Here is a 27,175-nt window from a genome sequence, read left to right as displayed (position 1 = left end):
GTCGTGTGCATGCCGATATTATATGTTGGATTGTTTCTGATGTTTGTGAACAGAGTCGACAAGAATCGTTTGTCACTGTTTTGTCTTTATGTATGTGTTTTTTATAGTTGCGTGTATTAATGACCTGGTCTTGTATTGCTAACATGAAACCCTCCGTTTCCGGGAAGATATCACATTCAGACAACCAAGTGTGCGTTGCTATAGAATCAACACAATCCTGACTAACCTCTTGTGGAAATCGTCCATGCAACGGCTTTTGGTTCCATGTCTGTTATTTGTGATGTATGTAAATTTGGATGGAGGTGGGAGTATATTAGTTTCGTGTAGGTTAAGTGGCGTGTAAGATTTGTCTGCATATGTTACTGTTTTGTGTAGGACTGAAGTATCTGTTTTGTTATAAAAGTATTGTCGCAGATTGTGTATTTGTGTTTGGTGCAATAGTTTTATATCTGGAAGTCCTCTACCTCCTTCCGAACGAGGAAGGTAAAGTCGTATAGTAGAGGAGTGAGAGTGATGTATATGGTGTTTTGTTAATAGTGTACGTGTGTTTCTCTGTATTTGTTCTAAATCTGTATTTGTCCAACGTATAATCCCAAAAGAGTATGTAAGCACTGGTGTGGCATAAGTGTTAATAGCCTTGATTGTATTTCTACCGTGTAATTTTGTTTTAAGTATACTGCGTACTCTTTGTAGGTATTGTGTAATAAGTGTTTGTTTTATACTCGTATGCTTAATGTGTGTGTTTTGCTGAAAACCAAGATAGTTTCATTCTCGTCCATGGAATTTATTAAATTACCCTGTTCGAGCTCATAATCTAAAAGTTGTCTTTTACCAGCTGTGATGTGTTGTGTTTTACATTTATCGATTCCAAAGTCCATTTGTATGTCACGTGAGAATGTTTCGGTAATGTGTAGAAGGTGATTAAGTTTTATGCTTGTGGAAGAGTATAATTTAAGATCGTCCATGTAAAACAGGTGTGTAATGTTGTGATGTATTTCGTGGTTGTGTTTAATATTGTACCCAAAGTTAGTAGTGTTTAACAAATATGAAAGTAGATTAAGAGCAAGACAAAACCAGAGCGGACTTAAAGAATCGCCTTGAAAAATTCCTCTTTTAATTTGTATTGGGTCGGTAATAAGTTTTGTGTCGTTTAGTGTAAGTGTTAACGTAGTGTTCCAACATGACATTATGTAATTGAGGAATCGTGTAATATTGTTGCTGACCTTGTATATTGAGAGTACTTGTTGTAACCAAGAGTGTGGTACTGAATCGAATGCTTTTTTGTAATCAATGTATGCAGTGTGTATGTTTCGTTTGTTATGTCTGGATTGTTCAAGTATAACAGAGTCTATAATGAGTTGCTCTTTACAGCCTCTGGAATACTTGGTACACCCTTTTTGTTCTTCGTATAAAATGTTGTTATCAGTACAGTGTTGGTATATTTTGTTTGTAATGCATGATGTAAGGATTTTGTATATTGTAGGAAGGCATGTAATTGGTCTATATTTACATGGGTCTTGTGTATTGTTGTCTTTTGGGAGCATATACGTGATACCTTGTGTAAAGAATGCAGAAGTGCGATCTGGTGAATTAAGAAGTTCAGTAAATTGTTGTGCAAGGTAAGAGTGAGTGTAGGTAAAAGATTTCCACCAAAAGTTGTGAATGTTATCAATGCCTGGACTTTTCCAGTTATGTAAGTGATTAATAGTTTGAATGATGTCTGTTGTAGTGATGTTTGTGTTATTCATAGGGGTAATGTATTCAGTGCGTGTGGTTTCTGTGGTAATCCGCGGGGCGTGTGGATTGTGTTTAATGTCTTTGGTCCATAAGTCAGACCAGTATTGCTGGAGTGAGTGTAGAGATGGTGGAATGAGTTTTTCATTAGTGCAAACAGTAACAACAGTACCACTAGTCATCTCAGTCACAGGAATTACCAGTAAAAACTTGACATTCACCCATACCTACCTACACACACAGATACAAAAAGCAGTCTTTCTGAAAACGCCATCCATAACCCGAACATTTCTACAACTACAACAACAGATATACCTGCTCTTGAATTTATTATTTTATAATATCAGCAGTTCTTAGCTTCAACAGTGTTATGGCCGTTTGCACCGACAAATTTAAGTTGAGCTTAGCTTAAGCGTAACTTAAAATCCATGACAGCCATTGTCCCAGTAATCGTTGTCGTGAATTTTAAGTTTCGCTTAAACTAAGCTCCGGATGAACATTTTTGTGTTTAATCGAATCGCATGCCCAGACTGCGCAAGGCTAACTTTCTTATTTTTGGAGCTTTTAGTAAAAGCAAACGTATCGTATATTGTAAACATCAGATTAATTTGCGCATGCGTAGGATGCGCAATATCAACTCTTATTATTAGAGGTATCTTTTTGAAATTGTAATCACAGATGATTCTATTAAAGGCAAGCATATCTGATATTACAAACATTAGATGTGCGCATGCGCAGTCAGTGTCAACTTTCTTATTTATGAAGACATTTCTTTGAAATATTAACCATAGATGCTGCTAGTAAAGAAAAAGATATCACATGTAGTAAAATCGAAAACTACAAATATCGTTAGCAAAGGTAAACATATCGCACATAGTAAAAGTTAAATGCGTGCATGTGCAGACTGCAAAATGCCAACTCTTTTTATTTATGAAGATCTCTCTCTCTCTATCTATCTATCTCTCAAACATCGCATACCTATAGCATAATTTAAATGTGCTCCTTTTAACCATATATGCCTCTAGTAAAGAAAAACATAGCGCACATAGCAGAGACCTTTTGGGAAATACTAATGAATTCATGCAAAATGCGCCGAAGTTACTCGGCGTAGGGCGAAAACCTTTTGACTTGTTTTGTCGTTATTTTCATATTTTAGTATTGACCCGCCTGAAGAAACAAAACTCACATTACATGAGGTAAACTCATCTTTTATCTTCCGTTTAAAATAAACGAGATTTAAACAACTGTCACCGTAAAACAAGTCTGAAACGCACCAGGAATGGGAAAGTAATTGATCAGTACCATTACACGGGTGAATATCGCGGCGCGGCTCATTATTGGTGCAATTTGCATCAAATCATCAAAATCACACTTCTGCGGTTTTGAACTACTTCTAGTGGGATTGTCGTATAGCCCTGATTTTTTTTGCATCCTTCATGGTATCCTAATGAAAACAAAATTGTTTACAAAAATTAAGTAAAGGTTAACTTCATGAAAATATTTTTATTATCTTTATAGGTGGACAAGGGTCTATTTATTTGTAACTTACATTCTGGTCAATAGAATTACTCTTGTATACCTATGGTTTGTCTATATATACAAATCCCCTTTTCTTTGCTTTGTTTTAGTTTTTACTAAGTTGTATCATTTTCGTTCTCGAACCTGATTTGTATATAATAGCGCTGCAGTAGGTACGTGGTCGACATTTCGATCATTACTGTGAAAGTATCCGTTGTGGTGATTTTAATTAAGAGTGGAGATGATTACTTTACAAGTGACTGTTGTAGTAACTTTTCTACGCGGTATTTCGGGAGATGACTTGACAACTTCCTGCCTTTCGCGTTTAATTGGGCATCTTTTTTCGGAAGACGAAGTAATCTACATCGTTACCGACCGTAAGGACACAAACTATGTGACCCACTCTTTGCCCAACCCACTAATCCTGATAAATCCCTTTGAAAATGTGCATAATTTGCAGGGAGGTTACGGTATGAACTGGGTCGTCCATGCGAAATGCCAGCGATCTCTGTTGGAAATGTTGGATCGCCTCAATTCGAGCACGATTTGGAGTGAAAGTATTTCGGTGAGGGGGAAGTATATCTTCGTGATGCCTCCGACAAATTTAACTTCTACATTTTTGACGTTGTGGAGATACGGCATTTTAAGCGCAATTGTCGCTATTGACAACGGTAGTTTCGTTAATTTTCACTCGAGTAGCCCTTTCGACAGAAACGATTGCGGAACGGCGGTGAAAGTGATCAATTCGGAAGAATATGGAGACAACAATCTAACAATGCTGTTTGAAGAAAAAGTGCGCAATTTTCAAGGATGCTCTCTATACCACATAACTCGTAGCGCAGAGAGTTTTCAGTTCTTTCTAAGAGTATTGTGCCTGCCTACTCAGTGCTACCCGTTATATCTCGTCTTTAAAACTCTTCGTGACTACTTCAACCTCGCCATCATTCCAGTTGAGAATACCTTCTTCAACATCGTTACAAAATACGACTTAAGTAGTGACTAATTTCATACCGCTAATTTTCACTAACTACTCAAGCTACCTTGACCACAGTTTTCCCGTCGAAGGCCTGGAAAACTTTTTGGTACCGCCTCCGCCATTACCAGTTTGCATCGCAGAAGCTGGTACATCTATTTTTAAGTTGGAAGTTTGGATTTTACTTGGTATCACCTTTTTGTTGACAATAATCACCTGGTGGTTTTCTCTCTTGTATTCCGATGAGAGGCGCAAAGTGGAAAAATTACTCGAAGCATTCAGCAACGTGCTATCTCTGTTTTTCGGATCGGGTATTGCAAGAATACCAAAAATTGCGATAATGAAATGGTTTTTGATCGTGTACACATTTTACTGCATCCACGTCCAAATTGCGATGACTGCAGATCTTTTCAATATTCTTTCGGTTACAAAGTTTCATATTTATTTATTTTTTTCCATTTGATTACAGTGTATAGGTAATATTGGAAACGTTCGAGGGTGCTATCCATGATACGGTAGCGGTGATCGATTCCGATTATTTAATTTGTATACCTGAAACGTACGAGTCAGATTTTAGGTTCGAGGAAGCAGAAAACACAACGTACTCGAAATTTAAACGCAAGATTGTGTTTATTTCTGAGATCGCGGCCCACAGTCCTCTGATACGTGCCGTAATATATCGAAAGTGCGTTGCTGTGGCGACCAAATTGGATTTCTACTTCTTTCAGATTCATTATGCAAAATCGCGTATCCGTGGGTTTAGCGACGGATTTATTATTCGCGATACACCATACGTCATTCAAATGAGAACAGGTCATTACATGATCCATACACTGAACGAAATTATTGTGAGTTTAAAGGAATCTGGCATACAGGGTGGTGACTTGCGTAACGCATCATAGGGATTTCAATGTAAAATTCATAACATGCGATTATTGGCTCCCCAAATTATTTTAGAGCAAAAATGTATTAAGGTTTTTTGTAGAAAAACATTTTTTACATCAATCAACCGTATTATTTTTCAATTTTTTGCATAATAAAGACGGAAAATTGGAAGAATAAAACCCCCTTCTTTTTCAATAATCTGTGATGCCATGGAATTTTATAATACAAAAACTACGCCAATATCTGTCATGCCATGGAATGTCTGCTATAAAACAAATCAAATTCTATCACAAAGTATTATATTTAGAACAGCGAATTCAACATAAACAAAGACCAAATTACTAAAAACGGTTTCCTAATATAACAATTAACAATAAATGTTCGAATAAGTCACCATTAACTGCAAGACAACCAAGTCGATCATACAATCCATTTCGAACTGCTGCTAATTGATAACTGGACATCTTTTTGTTTTAGAGAATTCCATGGCATCACAGATTATTGAAAAAGATGCGGGTTTTATTTTCCCAATTTTCCGTCTTTATTATGCAAAAAATTGAAAAGTAATGCGGTTGATTGACGTAAAAATTTTTTTTCTACAAAAAACCTTAATACATTTTTGCTCTAAAATAATTTGGGGAGCCAATAATCGCATGTTATGAATTTTACATTGAAATCCCTATGATGCGTTACGCAAGTCACCACCCTGTATACCAAATCAATGAAGAGAACACTTGGAAATACATGGAAAGGTGATTTATGGATGAAGAGGTTACGATTCGTGCTGTGTATGCACTAGGTTTAAAAGAGCTGTTTCCTGTGTTTATAATTTTTGTTGCCGGAAATTTACTCTCCGTTTTGGTTTTTGTATTAGAACTTCTTGTGCACAAAGTTCAAAGGCAGAACTAGTTTTTGTGCCCAAAATTTTGCTTCTGCACAACGTGTGTTTTATCTCACTTAGTGACTTTACAAGAAAAAAAAACTGTTCTATTGCTCTTGCTGTTGCTTTTCATTTAGGTAAGTGATTGTAATCTTTTCTAACCAAAACCTTAGTTTTCGAAAAAAAACACGTTGTTGAACTTGTAGTGTACTTACCCCTCAGGTTCTACGCTAACTTCACACTACAAGAATATGGAAATAAAGTCAACCTGGCAACGTTTAAAAATGGCCACCCGAATGACTATTCCCTCCAAAACTAAACAAGATCCCGCTTATATTTGAAAAGTGGCACGTGATCAAACATCTAAGGCAGGGCTCCCTTACGTTAGTTGTAGACAACGCTTTGATCTGAAGCACAGTAGAGAAGGAACGTAAAATAAAACACTGAAATTGTGAAAAGTTGGTTTAATAATGATCGTAATTATTATGATTGTAAAAGCTCGGAAATTTAAGTCGAAATTAATTACATTGCAAAAATAAACTTTGAAAATGGTAGTTCGCCGAATAAAAATAGAAATAGGCTGGGAAAAAAAGAGCTTACCAATAAAAAAAACCAGCCGTCAAATTAATATCAAATTGTGTTGTAAAATTAATTGTTTGTAATGATGTTAATGCCTAACATAAAATTATAACATCACAAAAAGTAGCAGGTAAACTTTAAGAGGTAACATATAGGTTAAAAACAAGTTTTGGGAATTATGGGTCAGGTAAGCAGGTACCAAAATTCTAAGAAAGGGTGAAATACACAGGATGTGACTCATCTTTGGTGCAATAAAGTCCTTTTGTTAAAAGCAAGATGGAAAATTACATGGCCTTGCAGGCAAATTTAACTAAAAACAAAATATGTGGAAATTATTGAATCGTCAACTCATTTATCGCACATAGATTCTAAACTGAAGAGTTTTGATTAGCATAATCTCGCCCCCGCAAGATAGGTAGCGTCGCCCCTCGTTCGGGGTTTCGAGCCTACAGTTGAATGTCGAAGACAATCACGGAATTAGGTGTCGTAGCTCAATTTTGACTACAGTTTTTACCACCCCCGTGACTGCTTCATTCACGGAGAAAATGTTAGTTACAAACAAGTCAGTACATAAATCAAACGAATCGGAAATTTCAACATATTAAAATAAAATGATCACAACTTATTTGAATGTTACTTCAGGGACAAGACCAAGTAATCAACATCAATAATCATAAATTAAGCAAAGATTACACCAAAAACGTAAACGATTACAAACAAAGGGATAACGGTATTAAACATGTCATTCGACATTACGGTTAAACCAAGTAAATTTCAAAAACAAAGATTCAAACACACAAAAAAACTCTCCAATGTGGCATACAAAACAGAAATGCGATATAAAGGAATGCAAAAGTTACTACCTGCATTAAATAATACAAAATATCAACAAACATTTATTGGAGCGACGCGTACACGACCGCCATTCAAAACAAGAGGCCAAATGTAACCCCCGTCCGTGATTTCTAAATGGCGCAGGCAGCTTTTTCCCACCTAGAAATTGCATGGTTGCCAACTCTCAAAAAATTATGTATCCTCGTAAGTTGTATATACAGGGTGGAACCTCTCAAACATAGTCATATAATAAAAGTTTGGTCCACAAAATGAAAATGTTTTCTCCAACAAATTTTGCGCCAATCGTTGTCGCGAAGAATCTTCAAGACTTAAGGGCAATCAAAATCCTTTAAAGGTCAGATGAAAGGTCTAAAGTGCGGGACGAGGCGATAAAACACAAGGTGTCTTAAATATTGTTAAATAAAGACTTAAAACCATGACAGCCATTGCCCAGTAATCGTTGTCATGGATTTTAAGTTTCGCTTAAACTAAGCTCCGCTTAAATTTGTCGGTGCAAACAACCATTGAGACTTAACTCTCAGTTCCTATGATTTTTACAATAATCAAATACATATAAATTCTTATTTTGTTCACTGTAATTCTGACGCCTCTACTTGTTGTTTTGATCCATCTTCCATTGTGGCTATGCGGTCTCATTACATTTGTATCTCGTGGCCACGTACCAGTTTCTAATTTCCCTTGTCTACAACATTTACAGGTAAACAACATTTGAATCCATTGAACATCCGCTGCAAATTCTTAAAGAACCGACCAATATTGTATACAATTTTATCGCCGGAATCGGTGTTTTTCTTTAGATAACAAATTGTACGGCCCTCCCTTGAAAAAGGCTTCTTCTATGAAAAATGGTAAACTGGATCGCTTCTGGTATGATACAGCTGAGCCCTGTTGTGAGCTGTTCTCGTACAATTGTTTCTCGTAGTATGAAAATTTGCAGGAGAATGAAGCCTGTACTTACCTCGACGGCATTCAAAACTTGCGTCAAATTCTCCTCCGAAACGTTTCGACCGATTTTCTTGATTTTTTTTATAGTTTTACCATCACTATTCGCTATAGTAAAATTTTTCTTTCGACCATTCGAGAGGTCACAAATTTAATCATCAAATTCAACAGTCAGTTTGTGTTATCAAGATTAAGTGTAAAAGAAGTGAATTTTTTGTTAAGCTGTCATCGAGTGTCTGTTTGGTTCTTTGTGAACCAGAAACTCGCAGTTATGACCAGATTATAGGATATATTAAAAATAATCTAATTAATTAATTTTCTATCAATCGCTTGCATGCGTGGTATCTGTAAACAGGCTCTGATAGTCTTTCTTTCAGCTTTAGCCCGGATAAGTGCTATTTTATCCCTTAAAGACCGGATGAAATGTCTAAAGTGCGTGACGTGGCGATTTTTAAGACCAAAATAATTGCTTTGAAGTACTTACCAATGAAGGCTTTTCTTTCCTCTTAGAGGCTTTAAAGGTGAAAGAAGAACCCGGGAGGTTTGCAGGTTTTTAAATACCTACTAAGATCTGCAGAAATTTTTTAGAGGCCTCGATGATTCTTGAGAACCGTTAAAGGCTCTTGAAGATCTTTAAAGCTTTTTAAATGCTATTGAAGGCCGCAGAAGAACTTTAGCACTCCTAAAGGCTAATAAACGAACGTGAAATAAAATCAATAGGTATAATTTTACTTCGAAATTTCTACTGCTGATTTTCGTATTCACGCGATGCCCTTGGAAATGTTGGATAAGGGTGTCATCGAGTCCTTGGAGTAGACCGATTGCGATGTAAAAAAAGGGTCATAGAAATTTTGCTACTTTCGTTAGCTCATTAAAGTTACTAGAGGCGACGCCTATCCTTTGCCGTTTGTTTCGAACATTCGAGATCATCTTCGGGATGCCTGATTTCTAATCAATTTGGACATAAGGTCGGTGTATTGGCAAATCCCTCTTACCGAGGATTTTCGACCATTGACAGCTTTTACGCTACCGTCCCGGGGTCTGTACCAATTTAAACGACTTCCTTTGGATAACACACAGCTCTTGGCAAGGAGTGGTGTCTGGTAGATTTGGAGTCTTTCTGTTTTAAAGATCTTGACGATATAATAATCGTTACTCGATGGATGGATCTTTGAGATTCTGTGTGGACTTTCGTTAGCTCATTAAAGCTACTAGACGCGACGCCTATCCTTTGCCGTTTGTTTCGAACATTCTAGATCATCTACGGGATGCCAGATTTATAATCAGTTTGGACAAAAGGTCGGTAATACGTAATGAGAAAAATGCTGCATAATAATGTAACATACCTCGTATTGTTCATGTACAAATACAAATCCGTAAAAAGTTTCAATGGAACCACCACAGTCATCAAAGAGAAACAGAGGCCACTCCAAAGATAAATATGGTAAAGTCAAAACAAAAGCCCTTGTTCAGGTAAGACACGAACCAACCAATCAATTAGACGGCGGAAACTTTACTGAAGCGAACGAATACAACTTGTTGGTAAGATAAACTTAAAGAGAGGATGACCCAAAATATCATGGGAACCACTGCACGACCTCGGACGGCAACACAAAGAACTAAAGTAACAAGAAATCTATACTGAAATAATAATACATTTACTATAACAATTAACTAATTGATTACAAAGGAGATACCTAGATGGCGTAAGAGTATTGAATACCTACCCCTTATCGGGTGTGCGACGGAGTTCGTTGCGCCGTTCATACTGGTGCGGCGCGGTTACCGACGGACGCTTCGTGTCGATGCGCAATAAATATTGATCAACATTTGGTGTCCCACGTCCTAATCGTGCCAGAATACCCATCGGACATATTTTCCATTTTCTAGGAAATTTGTCCGCTAGGTATTCTCGCACGATTAGGGCTGTTGCACCATCCTGTTGAAACTCACAGTTTCCAACTTTTTTATGAAACTGAAATGAACCTGGAAGGTTTTCGGGAAATCCTAATTTAGGAAATATTTAAACCCAGCATACAGGGCGCGGGAAATCGAGGGGGTCATTTTAGTATTATTAAAAATGAACATGAACTCGAACTCATTTCCCCAATTGAGTTTACGTCGAACTCGCCTCTTTCGTGACACCAATTCTAACCTATTTATCTTTTGTTTCAGTATGTGGAGATATACACGGCCAGTTCTATGATCTTATGAAACTTTTTGAAGTAGGGGGACCACCCGCCAGCACAAAGTACCTTTTTCTGGGCGACTACGTCGATAGAGGATATTTTAGTATAGAGGTAAGTTTACGGGCGGCGGCCGCGGTTTCGCTCATTCGTTCCATCTCTTTTAGTGCGTTTTGTACCTGTGGGCCCTTAAATTGTGTTTCCCGACGACACTTTTCCTCCTACGTGGTAACCACGAGTGTCGCCATCTTACAGAATATTTCACCTTTAAACAAGAATGTAAGTAAATTGTTTTTCTTTTCGCGGGCGGGCGTGCGACACAAATTTGATTTGAAAGTGCCGCGAGCAGTTCAGGCGCGAGGGATCGTAAGAGGCAATCAGCACGTGAATATAAAATGCTCGCTAATATGTCGAGAAGTTAACGGAAAACCCTCCAGGCCAGAACATTTAGAATTTACAACTATTAATCTGCGAAGTTTGTAAACTTGGTAGGCGTTCGCCATATTTTAGGGCTGCTAGAACAATAGACAATTACGCCCTCTCCTTGCTTTAGTTATATGCCACTTTCGCTGTCTACTGGGAATCATTTTCGATAGGGAATATTAAGATATCATTTTTTCGCTTGTTCAAATTTGGATGACATTTTTCCCACGTTCTTGTACGAAAGGGAGATTCTTTGAATACTATGAAACGAACGAATGAAAACTTACAAGGTTTTATCTTAGCACGAAAGAATTGTGCGTGATGGCTCTTGAATCTTTTATCGCAAGTACACAAAATAGCACGCGCCTGCTCTAACAGAGTAGAACGAAACTTTTAGGTTCCAAGAGATCGTGGCAACAGCGCTCTCTTTCTGCAATACTTAGGTTTTTTTTGTTATCGTCAGACATACTTTCAGTCTTGACCGCTATGAAGCGGTACCTGTATGTAGGTTTTTTTTTGAAGAATTTTAACGCTTTTAAAGAGTCTTGAAGGATCTTGAATGGTTTTTCAAGGCTTGAAAGGTCATGAAACGGAATTCGAAGAATAAAATATTTGTATTGGACCCAAAATGTTTTAAAAAGGTTGACATAGCCCAAAAAAGGGCATTGAACATTCGTGAACAGTCTTGGAAGGTTTCGGGGTGTCCTGATCGGCCTTGTAGGTTTGGGAGTAGGTATTGAAAAACCACGAAGGCTCTTGAAGTGTTGGATGTGTTTCTGTTTCTAATTCTCGAAGGCTCAGTTAGGAAACTCCTGCTCTATCTATTAGGAGATCATGATTAAACTTTGTAGGTATAAGGAAAATATAATATGTAAGATGTTCAGTTAGAAAAGATTCAAAATTTGTCAGATTACCAGGAGCGCATGCTGGACGAGAAGCTCTTTTTCTAGGAAAAATATGTCGACACATTATTTTGGCTTGAAATGTATTAATACTCTTTAAATTACTTATGTATAAAAGTTCTTGCATTGGTCTAGTTTAGATGTAAATTGTTCTTGTAGTAAATTTGGTATTATCTGAGTATATGCTTCTTTCACATAGTTCTTGGTTTTGCCGACGGAGGTCGTGTAGAGTTTCCTTTAATTTCTTTCGGCGCACGCACTTCTTTTTACAAAGACCAGATTCGGTCATTACTTGCAGAAGAATACACGCCATTACAATTACTCTACAATTTTTGTCAGTTTTTTTGGGATTTGTGTTGATGCTGTATAAGTTTAGTGAAGTTTTCTCTTGTTATTTGACTTTCGACACTTCGATTACGCATTTGCACATGTATTGTACAAGTTCTAAAGCCGTTTTTCGTTATGTTAGCAATTACGCATTTACCTTTTCACTTTGAATAAGGCCTTACATTTATCTTTATTATTACCAACCGGATTGTGCTTTCTACATCGATATTCCTGAGTAGAAACCAGTAGTATTTTCTCAATATATGCGCAAGGAAGATTCATTTTCGGAGGTCCACCGGCCATCTTATCAATTGAAAAACGCCATAGATGAGTACCTTACTGACACAAATTAGATTACGAGTAATTTAATTAAATTAATCGTAACAATATTGTAATTACAACAAAATCAACAAGCTTTCGCCAAGTGGATTTATTAAAACACTTAATGTATCTTAAAAAATTGGATTTACCAAATAATTTCTAATTACAATACTTGCTCACCTTCAAAAAATCATTAAAACTTTTTTAAAACAGTAAAATTGAACCATTGCGTGAGGATATATACTTAATACAAAAAATCTAGCCACGTCGGAGCTATTTTTAAATATTGCAACCAAACGACCCATGATTTAGACTATGTGACCAAATTTTTTTAATACTCCCATAGATACTTAAATCTCCACAATGAAACTTAGGGAACGTACAACTGCACACGTGACATGGGCTAGCTCTAGGGTACACCCCTCTGAATTAATTTGAATTAGCCTGAATTAATTAGAATTAATTTGAATTAACGTGAATTAATTTGAATTAACGTGAATTAATTTGAATTATCGTGAATTAATTTGAATTAACGTTAATTAATTTGAATTAATGTGAATTGATTTAAATTAGCGTAAATTAACATGAATTAACGTACATTAACTTGAATTTGAATGTTTGGTGTACACCAAAAATGGTACTTGTTCCCCCTAAGCCAAATTCGTTTGTAAAAAATTATCGATTCCTGAAAAAATTGCCCATATAAATCCCCAGAAAATTCGCTTCAGAAAATTTGGTTGCGCTTAAAAAACCACCCTTGGAATGTTTCATCCCTAAAGGCTTGTTCTCGGAAAAGTTTCTCATTGGAGATGTTCGCTGTAGAAAAATTCTCATCCTGAAAGTGTAGCCTCGAAAAAATCACTATTGTGTTTGATCTTCAAAGACTTGTTTCCGGAAAATTTCTTCTGGGAAAATTCCCTATGGAAAAATTCGCTTCCGGAAAATGTAGGCTTGAAAAAGTCGCCTTGGGGATATGCGCACCGGAAAATTCTTTCCTGGATTAATTGTATAACAAATTTTTGTTCTGGAAATTTAGCCTCGAAAAAATCTCCCTTGGAATATGTGACATTAAAAACACGGCTCGCCCTGAAAAAATTCTTGTCCTGAAAATTTAAACACCGAAAAAATCGTTCTTGCAAAACTTTTCCCTGGATTACTTGCGTGAAAAATTTGCCCCCAGAAAATTTAGTCTCGAAAAAACTCCGTTGGAATATTTCACCCACAAACACTCGTCCTGACAAAATTTGCCCTGGAAAATTCGTTTCTCGAAAATCGCCGATTTCTGTAAAAAATCGCCCTTAGAAATCTCCTGAAAATTCACGAGGAAAAATCACTCTCATAAAAAAGGCTCGTAAAAATCTACCTTCGCTAGAATACTTGCGTGAATAATTCCAGAAAATTTGATGCGCTCTAAAAATCGCCCCTGGAATATTTGACCCCCAAAGACTTGTCCTCCGGAAAAAAATATACAAATTCGCTATGAAAAAATCGCCTTTTTAAAATGCTTCCATTCAAGATTCAACCCGTAATACAGTACAGGGAATATTCGCCTCTACGAATTTTCCTCTCGTAATATTTCACCCCCAACAATTTTCGGGGGGGGTTCTTCCTGGAAATCTTCTTTCCTAAAAAATTCGCGTACCGAATAAAGTCGTCCTTGGAATATTTGACTCTCATAAACTACAAGGAAAATTGTTCAGGGAAAATTCGCTATGGAAAAATTCTCTTCCGAAAAATTTGCCTACGGAAAATGTAGGCTCCCAAAATTGCCCTTGAAACATTCGTCCAGAAAAGGAAATTCGTTTACAGAAAATGTTGAAAAAATCTCTTTGGAATATTTGGTCTCCAAAAAATCGTCAAAGAAAAATTTGCGTTGGATGTTTATGCCCTGGAATACTCGCTTAAAAAACTCGCCCCGGAAACTTATCTCCAGAAACGTAAAAAAATCGCCCTTGAAATATTTGACCCACAAAACTTGTCCCCTCAAAATTCGTCTTGGGAATATTTGTCGTGGAAAAATTCATTTCCAGAAAATTCGCATACGGAAAATTTAGCTTCCAACAAAATAGGCCTTGGAATATTTGGCACTTAAAATCTCGTCTCAGAAAAATTCGCCCTGGGGAAATTCTCTCTGGAAAAATTCTCGCCTTGAAAATTTAAGATTGATAAAATTGCTCTTGGAAAATGTTTCTCTGGTATACTTGTGTAGAAAATTTGTCCCCAGAAAAAATCCGCCGTTCAAATATTTTACTCGCGAACTCTAGTCCTGGTAAAAATTTGCCTTGGAAAAATTCTAGATGGAAACAACTTTGAATGTTTGGTGTACCTACACCCCTCTGTGCTAATTTGAACTAATGTGAATTAATTAGAATTTACATGAATTATATGGCCTTTCTCCAGCCTACGTAGGGTCGTGATTATCGATGTTCCTTTTCGATAGGGAGTGAAACTGATGTTTTGTTAGAACCTCGCTTCTCAGGAATTGGTCCAAGACTTTTTCCATCCCCTTCAACAGGAACGAGCTGAGGCTGATGGGTCTATATACCTTGGGCAGGTCGATTGAGCGTCCAGGCCTTTTTGGTATGAAGTCCTGCCACGTTCTTGGTATGTAAGCTAAACAGAAGCTGGCTGTGTAGAGCTTACATGTAGTTCGCAGCAGAGTTGGACTGGGTCAAGCATAGAGTGACCCGGTGACCCAGTTAGTTTACTGACCCAGTGACCCGGTGACCCAGCTTGACCCGGTGACCCAGTGACCCAGTTTGACCCGGTGACCCAGCTTGACCCGGTGACCCAGCTTGATCCGGTGACCCAGTTTGACCCGGTGACCCAGCTTGGCCCAGTGACCCATCTTGACCCAGCTTTCTCAGTGACCCGTCTTGACCCGGTGGCCCAGTAATTAAATTATTGTTAGGTATCATCCAAAACAATTTCAAGTAACTTTTAATTCAAAAAAAAACTTCCTCAATAATATTCGGCAACAAGCACTTAGCCCAATTTCATTCAAGAGAACTAATACCTAATCAAATGCATTTGTTTATAGTTTGTAGTCAAGTAGTCAATGAAAGTATTTAGAGAAAAGATTTATTTGGATTAAGCTAACTAGTAGAAAAAAATTAAATGTGAATGAACACCTGTAAGCAAACTGGTAAGCCCTGAAGCAAAGAAATAACATTATTCTAATACAATTCGGGACATGGAAAGTTTTTTATGGCAGTATTAAAGCAAACATCACAGAAATGGCAGTTGTCAAGCAATCGAGTATTATTTTCAACAAACCAGCATTTCATTTATTGCATAATCTGTACACTTGAACCGAGGGCACTGACTTAACTGCGTTATTCGATCAAACTAGGTGACTGGGTCGAATTGGGTCCCCGGGTGAAATTGGGTCCCCGGGTGAAATTGGGTCACTGGGTCAAACTGGGTCAAGTTGGGTCACTGTGTCAAACTGGGTCACTGGGTCTAACTGAAAAGAGTATGACGTGACCCAGTGACCCAGTTTAATTTAGTGACCCAGTTGACCCAGTGACCCAGTCCAACTCTGGTTCTTGGTATGTAAGCTAAACAGAAGCTGGCTGTGTAGAGCTTACATGTAGTTCGCAGTACCCAAGAACCTTTTGGAAGAGTGCCGAAAAGTTACCGTCTCCACCAGGCGCCTTAAAGGGTTTGAGAGCCATTATGGGTGAAGATTTTTGAAGTTTCGCTTTTAATTCCGGAGTCACTCTGCTGTTCCATATAGACCTTAGGAGATTGTCGGAAACGGACGGTTTAGTGAGGATGTTCCGGACCTCGTTGGCCTATGTGGCTTCCAAGCTGCTGGCGATGTAGCCGTATACTTGGTGTCGTTACTCGTGATGCCACTTATTCGGAAATGACTCTCCACTTGGGCGAATTACAGTTCGAGGTCGGTTGGCCAGAATGGTAGCTTCATTTGGACGCGATGTGTCTCCAGGCGAGGGTCTGTTTTCTTGGTTTATTAATCGTTAGCATTGTCGTTTGTAAAGGCCATCGATCGATTGGAAAGATACTTTTTAAAAGCAAGCAAACTGTATTAAATAAAGTTAGAAGTTGATACATACCGAAATTGATCGCGAAGTCACGTAGGGAGTTAAGGTGGTCAACGAACAGATCCACTGAAAGGTTTCGCGAAAACTTTTCGGCTACAATAACTTTTCCTGTTAAACTCGTGGGAATTACGAAACAGACTTTTCGGTAGGTCGAAAAAAGTGAGCTCCTCCGCACGTCAAAACGTCGATGCCTATAATTTATTTCAATTAATACTTCCAATCTCCCAATCTAATTAGAGAACGTCAATCGCATTACCTGACAATGTTAATTATCGGATTCTCGCGTATTAAATTCTCTCTTTATAATTGAGAGCTCGGAAATGGCACGGGTACCTTAATTAGCAGCGCGAAATTGAAGAGGAGCGGGGGAACGTTTGCGAAAAAAAAATGGGCGGCGGGAAAACATCCCTTTCCCTGTGAAACATCGGTAGTAAAAGCGATGAGCTGTCAACGTGCGGGTTAATCGACGGGGGAGGCGTTACAGGGAAAAACTAAAAGAGACACGTCTTCCGAACCCTTCGAACTTAAAATATATTCCTTTTTTCGAGGAATTTTTGCTGTGAGTGCGTTTATCGACCAAGGGCACATAGAGTTGTTGCCTTTCACAGATGACATTTTTCTTCTTTACCGACAGTTTACAGGGCATAAGAAAAATGTTTGCGAGATCGGTATTCGCAATGAGCGGAAAATGAAACTTGGCTCACATAATTTCAAAAATGTTAATTTTGGGTTAAAAGTACTCAGATAAAGTTATACTGAAATTTGTTGCACAATGTCAACCAAATGGCGCATAATTGGCGCTTATTTAATTTTAAACAAAATCAGAATAGTACCAATATCGAAACAATGGCCTTGGTGGAGAAGATTTCCCAGTAACGTTACTAAGGAGTGTGGTGCGAGATCGTGTCCTTAGGTGAAGGGGATTTCCCGGTAACGTAGTTAATGAGCGACCTTGTTTCTTATGCAGTCTGTTCTTGAAGTTTTAAAGGGTTGTGTTATAAAAGGGGCCCTTAAAAAGTTTACAAAATCAGCTACGAGATTTTGAATGTTCTGGGAGTTCCACCAAGGTGTTTTCATTGTTCCTCGAAAGGTCCGCAATTTACAGCTGCCCGCATATGACGCTGTTATGGCATCACTTACTAATGCGATCGCCTCCTCCACCTGCCCTGCTGTCTATCCAACCGCTCTGGCAGTTTATAGGGCTCGCAATAGCTGTCCCTCTTATAATAAAGATGGTCCTCCACCTGGTCCAGACCTTTTATTCGTCCCCTGTAAACCCAAGGGCCTTGTACACGCGTGTCTGCTTTACAGCAAGTTGACGTCCTATAAAACAGCCCCCCCCCTTATTGTGCTGCAAATTTCTCTGTAAGAAGGTTAGTAGAAGACCAATGTATTTTCTGGCGCAAAAAGTGACGTCACACCAATCAGAGACGAACTCGTGACATCACAGCCAATCAGAGAAGAGTACGTCCCTCTCCTTGGCTAACGGGATACGGCCTTTAGAGCTCGCCCCTCTATGACATCACAGCCAATGAGCGGTGTGGTCCGCCATATTGGGTCGGTCGCCAGTTTATTAGACATTAAATTCGCCATTTTGTCGGGCGCTATCTTGGATCGGTCGCAATTTCATTAGTCACTAAATCCTCCATTTTGTTGCGCTGCATCTGTCTGCCGGTCTAGCACCGTCCTTCATCTTGGATGGTATTTCGAAGCCGCCATTTTGGATCCTCGTCATCGGCCACCGTCAATGTCCTTCATACACTTGTTCTGAAACCAGGATTTTGCCTCTGGAGACCTTTCAAGATGGTAGCTCTGTCATCCGGGAGCCCGTATAACACAGCCATCACCTTGGTTACCCTAGGGACGTACCTCTGAACTTTCAGGGACGCGTCATCTCAAGAGCCTAATAAGTGGGAAAGTCCTCTCCAACCACTCCAGGTTTTACCGGTCCCCGCATTCGGCCACAATTGCACCCGGCGGATTCGAGCGGAACCCTGCCAGTCGATCGTGGATTGGGGTCCCCTTCCATCCCGTCAACAACTGCATTCAATGAAGCCATAATGCACCTCGACTGATGTCCACCTCCAGGTACGCTACCGGAGCAATGGCCGCCCGAGAAATTTTGGAGTAGTCAATTTTTGGTAAAAAAGGAAGGTTATACACTTTTGATTGAGAGGTCTAATCGAAAAAGTACGAATCGTTTTGGATTCTGCGCACCAAAATTAATAAGAAAAAGTATTTTCCCGAGAAATTTTGGATTAGTCGATTTTTGGTAAAAAACGAAGGTTATACACTTGCTTTTATTGAGGCCGAAAAAAAAAATTGTCTGAGATCGACCGGGAAAAAACATTTTCTTATAGAATTTGGCCCGTGGAATCCATAATTTCAAACAGTTTGAAGATTGGGTTACTAGAGCCAAAGTTACAGCCCTTTGAATTTTTTTTCGAAATTGATTTTTTGTCCATAACTTTTAAAGATTGAGAGGTCTAATCGAAAAAGTACGAATCGTTTTGGATTCTACGCACCAAAAATTCTCCCGAGAAATTTTGAAACAGTCAATTTTTGGTAAAAAACGAAGGTTATACACTTGCTTTTTTTGAGGCCGGAAAAAAATTGTCTGAGATCGATCGGGAAAAAAGGTGTTTTCTCGAGAAATTTTGGATTAGTGGATTTCTGGTTAAAAAGGAAGTTTAAATAAACACTTGCTTTTTTTGAAGCCGGAAAATAAAATCTCATGCTCCCAATTTAAGGAAAATTAAACGAAACTAAGGGAAGTCCATTTGAGCTAAATTTGTATTTCAGTGCATTCCTCAAAGGAAATTGTTTCCATGTACATTTTGTTAAGCAAATAAAAACTGACACAATATTTTAAATATTCAAAGTCCGGGACGTCCATCCCTTGACGTTGATCCAACGTTATAATCTTGCAAGCGTGCATTTTTCAATGTCTTTCAAACGGGAAGAGACACGTTTCATTGTTTTTCTTCGAGGCGACGGTCGTTTTAAATATTTAAAATTGCGAAATAATTTATTTATCGCCACACTAGGCGGGGAAAATGGAGTCAACCCCTGCGCTCGCCTTTTCTAACATAAATTCACCCTAATGCCATCAATTCGTATTCCGACAAGCTTTCGTGCCGGTAGATAGCAACTTACCGAATTGATATTTATTAGACGAACTTCCCAAGAATAAATTGCCCGTTTTCTGCACCTATTGATACCTACTCATAATCGCAAAAAAAACACCTTGGTTGGAAAGCCGTTTTGGTTTTAGCAACGAAATGTAATGATTGTGTCACGGTTTATCAATTAAAAAGGTAGTTTAGGACTTCCGAAATGCGTTGAAAGCGCTTCCAGGATTAAGCAATGAGATTGTTCCCTGTAAACGTAATTCTTAAAATAAGACCGTAGTTTCCAGCAGCTCTCGAAAACCGCAAAAAATGCAGACTACTTAGGAGGGTTACCTTTGTAGAATTTTCATAAGCCTTTAAGAATTTCTACCTTTCAAAAGCCTCCACTTGAGAGCTTTAAACGGCATTTAAGAAGCTCTAATTGTATTTATCTATAAATGTATAGAAGGTCTGTGTATATGAAAGATTTAAGATAGAAAATGTGGGAGAGGCAAACAAGAAAGAACAGCATGAGATGAGTTACGCTGTACAGAGAGATTAAAACTGACAGAAAAAGAAGATTGAGACTAATGCAAAGTGAAAGAGGGGGAATACACATAGAGAAAACACTTTAAAAAAATTCTCTAGATCTTATAGACCTTTAACGGACTTTACAATTTATAAATATTTGTCTACAAGCTCAACAAACAATTTCCTGCAAACTCTTTCATGGTTTATGACTTTGTAATTGTAAGACCTTGAGTTGAAGGCTTTTTGAACCTTGCAATTTTCGATATTCACAAACAAATCCTAGGCTCACAAGGGGCCTTGAGAGATTTTCAATATTTCAAGGAATTTTATATCCAGGGCATTCAACAGGTTCCTAATTGATCTCCAGATCTTTGAAACTCTTCTAGATCTTTTAGACCTCAGAAGGAATTTTTACTTATAAATGTTTTGAAGGTCAAAAATTTTTTTTGATCCTTCACAACGCTCCCAAGGTTTATCACTTTTTAAAAATCAGCATCTCTAGAATCTTCAGCGACGGTTCATAACTCAAGGCTGTTCAAGTCTGACGAAGGGGCTTGTACCGAGCTTTTCAATACTTCAAGTCTGAGTAATTTTCTAACAGGTTCCTAAATGATCTCTAGATCTTTGAAAGTCTTCTAGGTCTAATTACTATTCATAAATGTTCAACTTTTTAAGGTCACTAGAATCCTTGCCTACTTTTAAATACTGAGGTCGAAAGGCCTTCCGAGCTTGTTCAATGGATCAAGGAATTTGACGGAGGCATTCAACGGGTTCTTATATGACAATGATCTCCAGATCCTTGAAAGCCTTCTAGATCTTTTAGACATTTACTTAATTCATAAATGGTCGAGTTTTCAAGGTCGGCAAAATCCTTTTATGGTCTTATACAACGTTTCCATGGCTTTTTAGCGCATTTCCACAAAAATAAAAAAATGCGCTATTGTGGCCACTTTGTCCGCTATTTGGTTCGTTATGGTGTCGAATCTTGTACCAAGGAAGGAATTGTTTCTGTACCGCTTACAAAAAAAGTTATTGTAAAACAAACAAAAAACCGTTTTTTACATGTTCCATAATTTTACACTTTTGCCGTTTATTAACGAGATCGTTTATAATTTTGCATTGCTATCTGTCGTCTGCCTGTTGGTCTGTCCGTCTGTTCCTTTGTCTGTCTGTCCATCTATCTGTCCGTGTGAACGATAACTTTGTTTAAAAATGTTCGATCGCTTTTACATCTCCGTTAGTTATGAACTGAATTGCATGAAATTCAATATGGGCATAGCTTTAGCCATATAATACGCAATGCCAAAAGTTGAATCGAATCGATTCAAAATTCACAGTGCCCTTTTCGCATCTCGACCATTTATAAACCGAATTGCAAACTTTTTTACTTATAAAAGCATTTGAATGAAATTTGATACATAGGCACTTGGAATAAAGGAAAATCAACCGCCAATTTCAAAATTTGGTTTTGCGCATGCGCAGTGCCAACTTTTTTATTTATGGAAGAATTTAAATGAAATTTGATACATAGGCACTTGGAATAAAGGAAAATCAAACGCCAATTTCAAAATTTGGTTTTGCGCATGCGCAGTGCCAACTGTTTTATTTATGGAAGAATTTAAATGAAATTTGATACATAGGCACATGGAATAAAGGAAAATCTAGCGCCAGTTTCAAAATTTTATTTTGCGCATGCGCAGTGCCAACTTTCTTATCTATGGAAGCATTTAAGTGAAATTTGAGACTTAGGCGCTTGGAACAAAGGAAAATCTAACATTAGTTTCAAAATTTAGGTTTGCGCGTGCGCAGTTCCAACTTTCTTATTTAGAAAAGCATTGAAATGAAATTCTTCTCATAAGCTGAAATTGAAGTAGCACGTCAATAATGGATTGCCCATGTGCAACGCTATCTTTCATATTTGTGGCCGGATTTTTACGATTTTAATAGAAGTTGCATCTTACAAATGGGAAATGAATGCAAGTGGAAATGCGCTTTACGATTACTTTTTAACTTGTTTACTTTTTAAATCCACAAAACCCTAGGCTCATAAAAGGTCTCCAGATCCGCAATCGCTTTTCAAAACCCCTAAAATTTTCGAGATTCGTGATCAAATCTACACAGGGCCTTGGTAGCTTTCCAAGACTTCAAGACCTTTTCAAAGGCTTCTTAAAATACTTTGAGTTCTTTCTAGACCCTTAAACGATATCCAGGGCTTCGGAGAGAAAGCCCCTTACAGAATTTCCAGATCGTCGTCTTAAAGACAATGTTCAATAACTGTTTAAGACTGAATACTCTTCAAAATTCAAAAAACCTTTTTGGGGACAGTGTTTATAATCCTCCATTTCTATTCAATGGCCTACGAGACACTACTAAAAGGTTCGTCAGGCCCTTTAAGACCTTTCAAGATGCTTCAAACCACTTGAAGGCTCGGACATGTTCTCGTTAAAACCTTTTAGGATCTTCTACAATTCCTAAAGTTTGTCCAGGGCTTTCAGAAAGCCTAGAAGGCCCATTTAAATGTTTTCAAGGTCTTCTAAGACTCCATTTGAATTTTGCAAATTTTTGAGACTGAAATATTTAGAATTCTCCATTAATCTTTTGCGACGTTTAAGTTCATTGGAGACCTTTAAATATCTTGATCGTCTCTTAATTCATGAAAAAGCCTTTGATGCTTCTTAAAATAATTTAAATTCTTTCGAGACCCTTAAACAATATCCACGGCTTCGGGAAGAAGGGCCCTGACAGGATTTCCAGATCGTCGTCTTAAAGACAGACTTTTCAATAACTGTTTAAGCCTGAATACTCTTCAAAATTCAAAAAACCTTTTTGGGGACAGTGTTTATGATCCTCCATTTCTCTTCAATGGCCCACGAGACACTTTTAGGCTGAAACTAAGAGGTTCTTCAGGCTCTTTAAGACCTTTCAAGATGCTTCAAACCACTTGAAGGCTCGGATATGCCCTTTTTAAAACCTTTTAGGATCTTCTACAATTCCTAAAGATTGTCCAGGGCTTTCAGAAAGCCTAGAGGGCGCATTTAAATGTTTTCAAGGTCTTCTAAGACTCCGTTTGAAATTTGCAACTTTTTGAGACTGAAATATTTAGAATTCACCATTAATCTTTTGCGACGTTTAAGTTCATTGGAGACCTTTAAAGATCTTGATGGTCTCTTAATTCATGAAAAAGCCTTTGAGGCTTCTTAAAATACTTTAAATTCTCTCGAGACCCTTAAACGATATCCATGGCTTCGGGAAGAAAGGCCCTTACAGGATTTCCAGATCGTCGTCATAAAGACAGACCTTTCAATAACTTTTTAAAACGGAATACTCTTCAAAATTCAAAAAACGTTTTTGGAGACAGTGTTTATGATCCTCCATTTCTCTTCAATGGCCTACGAGACACTTTTAAGCTGAAACTAAGAGGTTCTTCAGGCTCTTAAAAACCTTTCAAGATGCTTCAAACCACTTGAAGGCTCGGATATGCCCTTTTTAACGCCTTTTAGGATCTTCTACAATTCCTAAAGATTGTCCAGGGCTTTCAGAAAGCCTAGAAGACCCATTTAAATGTTTTCAAGGGCTTCTAATACTCTGCAAATTTTCGAGACTGAAATATTTGGAATTCTCCATTAATCTTTTGCGACGTTCAAGTTCATTGGAGACCTTTAGAGATCTTGATGGTCTCTTAATTCATGAAAAACTATTCGAACTCCTAAATTGTTAGTAATATTGAAGATTTTATGTTTCCTCTTCAATCCTTATGAATATCCTGTTAAGTTTTTGAAGAAAGACTATGATGATAGGATTTTTGAGATCCTTCCACTTTTTGAAAAGAAGCTTTGAAGATCTTTAAAGGATTCGAAAGCTTTTAAGATCTTGGAACGTTTCACAATTCCAATAGACTGTTTTAAGACTGAAGGAATCAAGGCACTGTTTAGGATATCCCAATTCTTTTAGAATGTTTGTGATGTTTTAATATCTTTAAACACTTGACAGAGTCTGATGGACATCTAAGGTCTTAAAAAAACCTCGAAGGCGAGTTCGACATAAATTGTTTTACCCAATTAGACCCTTACTCTGTCTCGATTTGCGTCGAACCCGCATTCGGCTTTCTCGACACTGTTCTCAAAGCTGTCACTTTTGCGTGGAATTTTAATAAAAAGCCTATTATAATGTCGAGCGATACGGAGGCGAATTCGGCATAAATTGTCTAGCCCAATCAGACCTTTACTCTGTCTATATTTGCGCCGAACTCGTCGTAGGGTCGTTTGACATTGGATTTAAAACTACAATGTTTGCGTGGAACTTTAATAAAGGTCTATTTTAATTCCGAGCGAAGTTTGTTAGAACTTTGAGAATTTGTTTAGAATTCCTAACGGTGGAAATCTGAGGAAAACCTTAAGGTCCACAAAAACCTTTAAAAATCTTACATTAACTTATGACAATTTTAGGACCTTTAAAGACCTTCAAACACTTACTGTTTACGAATAAAAGTTCATGACTTTTTCAAGGTTCTCGAAAAACTTAAAGGCAGAGTTTACAATGATCTTAAAAGCAATTTAGAACATTGAGTGAGTTTCAAGAGTCATTGTTTCAATCCCCGATGAACATTAGAAAAATTTCCTGTCAGAAGTTAGATATGCCCTTTTAAAACCTTTTAGGCTTTCTAAAGACCTGCCACAACCCTTAAATTTGTGCCATGCCAGTACTCTAGGACGTTGTGACAATCATTTTTAGGATATTCAGTTGCTCTTCAATGATTTTTAAGACTTCGGCAAACTTCATAACTGATCAAAGTTTCCAAAATTGCTTCAGGTTTTTCCAAAGTCGCAAAACCTTTCAGCAGTTTTTACTGATCACTCGCACTTCCTGATTGTTTTCTAGCTCCCAGGCTGTCAAAAGGTCTTGGAAGATCTTCAAAGTTTGCAAAATCCTCTTGAAGACCCGGATTCTAAGAGGTTCCTTTTGGAGGCGCTCCTAAAACTGTCCAATACTTTGATCTTTCAATACTGTTCGAAGGTTTATAACTTTACAAAGATCCTCATGCAACATTTAAGAACCCTTCAAAACCTTTTAAGGTCTGTAAATTACTTACGACCCCGAATTAAGTTGTTTCTTATAATCTTGCGACCCTTCATTACTCTTAAGCGTGTCAAGGTTTTGCTTCGAACTTTTTAAGATCTTGAAAAGTAAGATCTTCAAGTGGTTTCTTATACTTTTACGACCCCTCGTTACTCTTAAGATAAGTGAAGTATTATTCCAAATCTTCAAATTGCGGCGATATTTACGAGTAAAACGGCGTTAATTAACCAGTACCCTAATATCCGCCGAACTCTTCCGTTTCCGTAAGCAATTCGTCGAATGAACTGCGGTAGCGGCAGTCTCTCGAAAAGTGAAATGTCCTAATCGAATCTCTGTTTACTTTTCAGGTAAAATTAAATATTCGGAGCGAGTGTACGATGCCTGCATGGAAGCGTTCGACTGCCTGCCCCTCGCCGCGCTTATGAATCAACAGTTTCTTTGCGTTCACGGAGGCTTATCGCCGGAAATACACAATTTAGACGATATTCGAAAGGTAAGTTGCGAACAAAATTCGTAGGTAATCATAACTGCCCCCGGACGCCGGTACCCTCGCCCTCGTTCGTCACTTTAGATCTATAAATTTGCGCACGCGGCTTTTGTTTTCGCACGCAAAACTAATTAGGGAATTTTAAATGCCCACTTTGCCGGTCGCGCTTAATCAACTGGTCTAATAATTTTTCGAAAACAAAAATTCCGCCGCGAAAGGCCGTTAGCGGCGGACGATGCGGTTAACCGGAATGGACGGTACGAGATTGCTATGGTGTAACCGCACAATTTGATTCAAAATTCTGTTGCATTATTCATGTTCCAGTTTATAAAGGAACACTCTAGCCGGTTTAATTCCGAGGTTTAAGGTAGAAATTACTGAGGCTGTTCTAATTTCGAAATTCACCGACGTGTAAGACATTTACGCTCCGGTCCATAAGGTATCCTAAGGATTTGGTCGCTTATGTGCGATAGGCTTAATATATGTATACCTACATTCAATTTAATCACGTGCTTGGACATAAGTCCCGATTTAATCGCTTGGTATGGGTTAGAAATTTCCCTAGACTGACTGGTTGTTCTCGTGAATGATGGGGAAATCCGGCGTTGCCTTCAAAATAGTAGGCTTCGGAGCGAAATCCGTTTTGAATTACTTACGGGCATTAGTTATTCTTGAGTTAGATGTATATGCCATCTGCATAGCTGCTTCTTAGTTTGGATAACTGATTAAATGTGTATACAAAATATCAGAATATAGAAATGGAAAATAATGGTTTAGCTTGCAAAACAGCTAAACATTGCGTCTCAATCCCAAAGGTCCTGTGACAAACGAAATCGAAATTTAGGTGTATCGCTATTAATTAAACGACGAGTCAGTACAATTCTGTAGCCAAAGAACATTACCTAAAGCCGAATTAGTTAAAGGTTGTTTTCAAATGTTGACTTTTCTTTAAGTAATGCAAATTGCACTAATAATGAGCCGCACCGTGATATTCACCCGTGAAATGGTACTGATCTGATACTATTTCCAACATTTGTGGATATTTTTGATATATTTTCAATACAATATGTCTACACGCTTTTGATACATTATCAGATATTCTAGTATTAGGGGCAGAAATACTTCCTTGCACATCTTTTTATCCCGATTTCCGACATTTTACTCCTGTTAGCCTGGAAAGGTTTAGTTACATTTTTCGACAAATGCTTAGGGGCAGAAATATCTTCTCGGATATACATTCTCCTGATACCTCTTCAAGATGCGAGCGATTTACGGGGACCGTGTCAATATTGTTACGATCTCTTTGTTTGTAATGTACTCCTGTTAACCAGGGAAGATCTACATCGGAAGTATTCGCATATTATGCTTTCCGGGCACTG

At 37.9% G+C, this 27,175-nt stretch overlaps 1 protein-coding gene across 17 annotated transcripts in view; it reads left to right on the top strand.

Moving 5' to 3' along the window:
- The window catches only part of LOC116180844 (serine/threonine-protein phosphatase 2B catalytic subunit 2), a 204,632-nt gene that overhangs the window by 97,385 nt on the left and 80,072 nt on the right, over positions 1–27,175 (top strand). For all 17 annotated transcript variants that reach the window (XM_031500995.1, XM_031500993.1, XM_031500987.1 and 14 more), the window contains exons 3-5: positions 10,542–10,666; positions 10,720–10,831; positions 25,657–25,802. In XM_031500995.1, the coding sequence (XP_031356855.1) occupies positions 10,542–10,666; positions 10,720–10,831; positions 25,657–25,802 (383 nt within the window). The remainder of the gene's footprint in view (positions 1–10,541; positions 10,667–10,719; positions 10,832–25,656; positions 25,803–27,175) is intronic.

Source organism: Photinus pyralis, unplaced genomic scaffold (assembly GCF_008802855.1).
Source record: "Photinus pyralis isolate 1611_PpyrPB1 unplaced genomic scaffold, Ppyr1.3 Ppyr1.4_LG9, whole genome shotgun sequence".
NCBI lineage: Eukaryota > Metazoa > Arthropoda > Insecta > Coleoptera > Lampyridae > Photinus > Photinus pyralis.
The sequence above is the reverse complement of the archived record's forward strand: the minus strand, read 5'-3'. Positions and strand labels throughout refer to the sequence as shown.